The 6,786-nt window shown below is 44.4% G+C and overlaps 1 protein-coding gene across 1 annotated transcript; it reads right to left on the bottom strand.

Moving 5' to 3' along the window:
• Window positions 1–6,119, bottom strand: LOC103090403 (fragile X mental retardation syndrome-related protein 1-like). Its single transcript, XM_082931067.1, is given in 4 exon segments — window positions 1–639; window positions 4,641–5,412; window positions 5,643–5,715; window positions 6,041–6,119. Coding segments are annotated over 4 exon segments (1,563 nt in total).
• Window positions 6,120–6,786: the final 667 nt, after the last annotated feature.

Here is a 6,786-nt window from a genome sequence, read left to right as displayed (position 1 = left end):
TCAGAGAAGACAGCGACGTTTCCCGAGAGCAGGCGGCGCCCCGAGGCCGGTGCCGCGCCCTTCGGGTGAGGAGGTCGGACTCTGGCGAGCGGGGGCGCAGGGGCAGGGCGAGGGAACCGGGCACGCGGCGCGAAAACCCAGGCCGGCTGGCGGGCGCGGGGCTCGGCTCCGGCCCTCGAGCCTCCTCCCCTCCCCCGACGCCGCCCGGTCCGGCCCCGGCGCCGCCCTCGCCGCGACCCTTCCCCAGCGGGGTCCCGGGTCGGCCGAGCCCACCGCCGGCCCTTCTCCGCGGTCGGCCGGAAGACCCGGAGAAGCGGACTCCAGGGGGCGGCCGGGGTCAGGGGTCAGTGCCGGGCGCGGGCCGCGCTCCGCGCTCCTCAGATCCGGGCTTTGCCGCGCGCCCCCCGGCCGGCCGAGCCCGGGAGCTGGGGGAGTGAGCGCGCGGGCGGCTGGGCCGGCCCTCCGACGGCGGCGGGCGCACCGGAGCGGGGCCGCGGCGGCGCGAGGACAAAGGGCCGAGGTAGGAGCGGCCGCCCGGCGCGCAGGGGGAACGCCTAGCAGCGCAGCGCGCGGGGAAGCGCGGCCCGGGGAGCGCGCGGGCGGACGTGGGTACCTTTTCGGTCGGGACCCGCCGGGAGGCTACGGAAGTGTCGGGGTTTAGCCTTGAGGGCGCGTGGGGGTGTGGGTACCGCTGCCTCGTGTGCGTGCGCGCGTGGGAGTGTGTGAGCGTGAAAGAGAGAGAAAAAGAGGGGCCGGCAGAGTTGGATTTAGATGGACTTAGAGCGCGCGCTGAGCGCTTGGCACATGGTGAGCGCTCCGTAGGTGAGAGCTAATAAAAATGACAATGATGGTAATAGTCACTGTTTTGAGGGTGTGCACGCGTGCGTGCATGCGTGTCCATGTCTGTGTGTTTAGAGAAGCTGGAGCCGGCAGTGGCGGCCCCAACTCCCCAGCACTTGGAACACGGGAGAAAATGGGGCTTCTTTCCAGAACCGCCCTGGGACTGTCTCTGAGGGGCTCCGACCCTTGGGAAGGCTGGTTCGGGGGAGGAGGAGGCTTAGTAGCTGGATCCCAGTTTTGGGTCTTGGGAACAAAGGCTGCTTCCCTGAAGTCCAAGAAGGTGCGTGCGTGCGTGTGTGTGTGTGTGTGTGTGTGTGTGGCCGCCAGGGCGCCAGGCGGGGTGGAGGCGATGATGGCCATTCACGGAGAAGGCTGTTGGGCCATTTTGCTGTCAAGCCTCTTTTGATCCCTGGTCATGAAGACCAGCAAAAAAAAAAAAAAAAGAGGAACTACTTAATTTGTATACTGAAGCTTTTATTTAAGAAAGTTTTATTATAGAGGTAAGTGTTACTCAGGACTTGGAAGATTTTTTTAGTATCTCTTTTAAACAATATGTGCATTTTAACTTGATAAAAACTTTTATTCCTAGCGAGAGCATTTTAATTTCTCCTATTAACACTGCGTGTTAGACATGGGGAAAGGTGGAGGTCTGGGACGGTTCTGTGCTTCATCTTACCTAAAGCGTTGTTTTAATGTCACCTGGTTTGCAGCACTTTGTAGGAAAACACTACTGGAAGTTTTAAAGGCCAATTAGACTCCTACTCCTGTCTTAGAATGTCTTAAATCTCTGGGCAGATTTGAAGAATTCCTTATATGCAATCCATTGCTTTGAGAGTACTGTTTTGGGGTTTGCTCAGGAAAGTTTGTTTCTAGGAAACAAAAATCAGATTAAAAATGTGAAACAATGAAATGAAACACAGGTGAGGAGATGTTTCTACAAGTCTGTTCATACTGAAATCTGGTTCATTTAAAGTTTGCATTGTGATCTGTGACATTTTCCATCCCCACAGCAGTGGATGAGGTGGTCTGCTGTTCATTCTGGAGCAATTTTTTTTTTTTTTAATTTAAGTATAGTTGATGTACAATATTATATAAGTTACAGGTGTACAATGTGTTGATTCATAATTTTTAAAGGTTATACTTCATTTATAGTTATTATAAAGTATTGGGTATATTCCCTGAGTTGTACAATATATCCTTGTAGCTTATTTCATACCTAATAGTTTGTATCTCTTAATCCCCTACCCCTATTGTGCCCCTCCCCCCACGACTCTCCCCACTGGTAACCACTAGTTTTTTCTCTATATCTGTGAGTCTGCTTCTTGTTTGTTATATTCACTAGTTTGTTGTATTTTTTTTAGAGTCCACATATAACTGATATCATACAGTATTTGTCTTTCTCTGTCTGACTTATTTCACTTAGCATAACACCCTCCAAGTGCATCCATGTTACTTCACATGGCAAAATTTCATTCTTTTTATGAGTGAGTAGTACTCCATTGTGTGTGTGTGTGTGTGTGTGTATACCACATCTTCTTTATCTGTTCATCTGTTGATGGACACTTAGGTTGCTTCCACGTCTTGGCTATTGTAACTAATGCTGCTATGAACATTGGGTGCATGTATCTTTTAGAATTAGTGTTTTCTGGAACAAGTATTCTTTAAAGAATAAGAAGTAAATTCAGGTTGTTCCATCCTAGCCTTTCTTGTTATTGATTAACAAATGGCTTATTTGTGGTTTAAGATGTTTTTAATCAGTGAAAATAGCCACTTGCACCCATACATGTAATCTTTTAGTGGGTGGGTAATTTGAAGCTACACTTTAATATCTGTATTTTTGGTCTTGTAATTTTTAATAGGAGAGTTTATAATGTGGAGCCTGTCTAAAGGTTTCTATGCTTAGTATAAAGTTGGTTCATTTAGTAAGCAAGTGACTGAACTCCTATGGCATTACAGATGTTCATGCCACTACTGCCGTTTTATTTGACATCAGAAAACCCCATTTTAAGAAAATCGTTTCTGGTTTGTGGATTCAACATTTGAATTACTTAGTGATTCCAGAGTGTTCAGAGGCAATCTCAAAGGAGAGCTAATAAAAGGTTCATTCATTCAGAATGAAAAGAAGCTAGACTATAACTTAGAGAGGCAGACCCCCTGCACCCCGTGCCATGCCCAAGCACAGTGCTCAGAAATGAGCGGGACCAGCACATTTAAACAAAGGCTGTGATATGGACCCTTCATGCATTAAGTGGGTAAAGGGAGCTTGCTTTTAATAATCGACATTTCCCTGTCCAGCATGCTTCAGTGGTTCTGTTCTGTTTCCCCTAGGAAGCCTCTAGGGCTTTTGTGGGAGTAACTGACTATTGGGGCTGGCCGAGGGCAGCTCATGGAGCTCTGATCTGGCCATTCCAGAGGGTCCGTAGACCTCTAATCCCTTCAAAAGATTCCAGTTAATCTCTGCAGTTTGTACACTGCTTAATGGGCACGCTTGTCTTTTTGGTTCAGTTTCTGAATATACAGATAAATTATAGTACTTTAAAGCTAATTGCCCTTAAAAACAAAAACAACAGAATGAGGAAGACTGTTGTAGAAGTTATATGTGACATAAAATTTAAAAACCTGCAGAAGAGTTAAAAAAAAAAAAGAAGGAAAACTGGAAATCTATGATCCAGATATAATTACTGTTAATACTTTGGCATGTTTTTTCTGGTCTTAAAATTAAGTTCTATATGCTTCTAAACATTGGCCAAAATTATATATATATAAAATATATGTCATTTTGTATCTTTTAAATATAAAAGTTGTATTATGAATATACTTATTATTTCATTGATATTGGGGTTTTTTTGAAGGCAAAAAGAAAACTTTTATTTTGGCATTAATTGCATCAATTTGTTTACATTTATGACATGTTACATATATTATTATTCAAACAACTAACAAAGTCATCAATCTGGCTTTTATTTTCAAGTTCCTATTTGTTCAAAAGACACCTGTGACTTGAAGATTCTTTTAAAATGAATATTCTCTTCACCGAAATAAAAAGTTGACATTTAACAAGTATTACATTTTACACCTGTAAGTTTTTAAAGTACTGCAGAACTGTACAACTACATACAACATGTATATGGTTTGCTGTCTTCCTAGATATGAACTACTGTAAAATGACATAAAATTCAAATTATTTACCTTGTCCACACTTAACTTGTAAATCTGTCAAATAGCAGTTATTGAGTATCCATTAATTAGAGGAGAAAGTAAAAGGAGGACATGAAGATGCTCTTCCCCTTAGGAACTCACTTGTTATAAAGCTAACATACACCCATAAAGTAACAAAGCAATACCGGGTCATGTTACCTGGTAACAGAAGTAGATGTTCAGGTAACTATCACTATATGGAATAGATGTATCCTAAGTTAACAGCAGCATCTTATTTGTTAAGTCCAGATCCTCAATTAATTAAAATTTTATACTATATCAACAATCTATTTCCACAATAAATTAATTTTGGTTGAAAGAGGTTAAAATGTAAGTTTCTTCTATTGCATGCTTGAGAGAACAGTTCCCAGTGAAGCATAAATAAGGGGGGAGGGGAATAAATAAGGGAACAATGGCAACAATAAGCTGGTCAATACAGCAGACACTATTAGAGGATTTTCAAACCTCCTTGCCCAATAACCCTAAATTTAAAAGCAGCAGCAACTGAACAGGTAAAAAGAAAAACGCGAAGGAGTAGGACAGGGAATTCATGTGACATATGTCTTCTCTGAGCAGCCGTAGCAGCAGCATATGAAAGCAACCTTCATGTTAGCACAGTGAAGCTCAAGGAGCAACTCCATCCTTGACGCTGCAACAAGATTCCTAGGAACCTGGATAAAATCCTCCACAAATTCCAAAAAACCTCTAGCCCTTTTTACAGCATCAGCACTCTCTCCGTAGATTTTAAATGTTCCAGTATCTTCATCTAGCTCAATAGCTGTAACTCCAGGAACCTTTCTAGCCTGCTGTATGTTACTGCCATGTGTTCCTATTGGCAGGCCCATCCAATATTCTCGCACAACAAATTCCTCATGAAAAGCTGCTGCAAGTTGTTTTGTGCATTCTAAATGCTTAGTGGCCTCTTCATTTCTGGACATAAGCATCAACTTCGTATGAATACTTCGCAGATGCACGTCACTCAAAATATTTACCCTCTTCACGGTTGCTTCACTGGCAGGCAGTATCAGCAGCTGTGCGGTTTCTGGATGGTAAAAAATTCTGCCTGCTCCTACTGCTTTCTTAAAATCTTTATGTGCATTTTCAGTAGCACACGTCTCTCTCAAATCCTCAGGAACATCCACTGTGCATTTAAAGAAGGTATTTTTTTGGACAGTTTTATTTTGATTGGCAGGCCTGAGTCATTCAAATGGGACCCTTTCACTGTAAGTGGCATCACAAACAGCATATTCAATGACGTAAAATTCTCCTTTCATCATTCCAAGTTTAGCCAACCACCGTCCGCGTGGTTCTTGATCATTTGCTCTTGAATACACCCTGTACTTCATCTCCTTCACTAATTTATTTATTATTATTATTATTTTTTTACGGTACGCGGGCCTCTCACTGTTGTGGCCTCTCCCGTTGCGGAGCACAGGCTCCGGACGCGCAGGCTCAGCGGCCATGGCTCACGGGCCCAGCCGCTCCGCGGCATGTGGGATTTTCCCAGACCGGGGTATGAACCGGTATCTCCTGCATCAGCAGGCGGACTCTCAACCACTGCGCCACCAGCGAAGCCCCAATAATTTCTTTTTTTTATATCAGGTGGTTGAGGTAATCTAACTTCATTAAATGGAACCTGGAGTTCCGGTTGCCAGTTCTCAAAAACAACTGTGAGGGCTTCCCTGGTGGCACAGCGGTTGAGAATCTGCCTGCTAATGCAGAGGACATGGGTTCGAGTCCTGGTCTGGGAGGATCCCACATGCCGCGGAGCAACTGGGCCCGTGAGCCACAACTACTGAGCCTGCGCGTCTGGAGCCTGTGCTCCGCAACGAGAGGCCGCGATAGTGAGAGGCCCGCGCACCGCGATGAAGAGTGGCCCCCACTCGCCGCAACCAGAGAAAGCCCTCGCACAGAAACGAAGACCCAACGCAGCAAAAAAATAAATTAATTAATTAATAAACTCCTACCCCAACATCTTAAAAAAAAACAACAACTGTGAGGCAGTCTTCATGAACATCTTTGATAAATCCCTTGTCGAAAGCCCCATTGGAGCCGAGAATCTCCACCGTCACCTCCGCCATGTTGGAACCGCAAAGCGATATTGTCATTTTAAATTACAATTTTTGTATTCTCTTGTGTGGATAAATTATAATTTAACTATTACCCTAGCAGACTCTTGGCCTTTTCCTTTTATTTGTGCTTTTGATGTTCTTTCCACTTTGATAAAACATCACTGATTGATGGTAATACACATTTCTGAAACTTGACCACCCTTAGAAAACGGCACAAAAAGTTTTACTTCAAGGATATACAGTGGGAAAAGATGCAGCCTTGCCTTAGCCCTCTCAGTCTCTTAGCCCCTTCTTCGTTATCTTTTATGCCATTTATTTGTCTCTGTAACACAATAATTTGCATTTTCTTTACACCACCAAATTATGGGCTTCTTGAGGACAGCAATTTGTGCCTTAATTTTGTTTGACTCCCTCTAGTGGCCAGCCAAGACTTGGCATGTCACAGATGTTCAAAATATTCCTTTGGTGGGGGGGCGGTGTATTTCAGGGGCTGTGTGGGAACCCAGGTCCTCTCAGAGATGTGCAATGACAAATCTTGATCCAACTGACTCCCATTACCCTTTCATAGTGGAAAACTTCAAACGTCTACAAAAGTGGAAAGATCATATACTGAGCTTCTGTGTGATCTCATCCAGTTCAACAACTGTGAACACTTTATCAATTTTGCCTCTTCTCC

Source organism: Lipotes vexillifer, unplaced genomic scaffold, assembly GCF_000442215.2.
Source record: "Lipotes vexillifer unplaced genomic scaffold, Lipotes_vexillifer_v1.1 scaffold390, whole genome shotgun sequence".
Taxonomy (NCBI): domain Eukaryota; kingdom Metazoa; phylum Chordata; class Mammalia; order Artiodactyla; family Lipotidae; genus Lipotes; species Lipotes vexillifer.
This window is presented reverse-complemented; position numbering and strand designations above follow the sequence as displayed.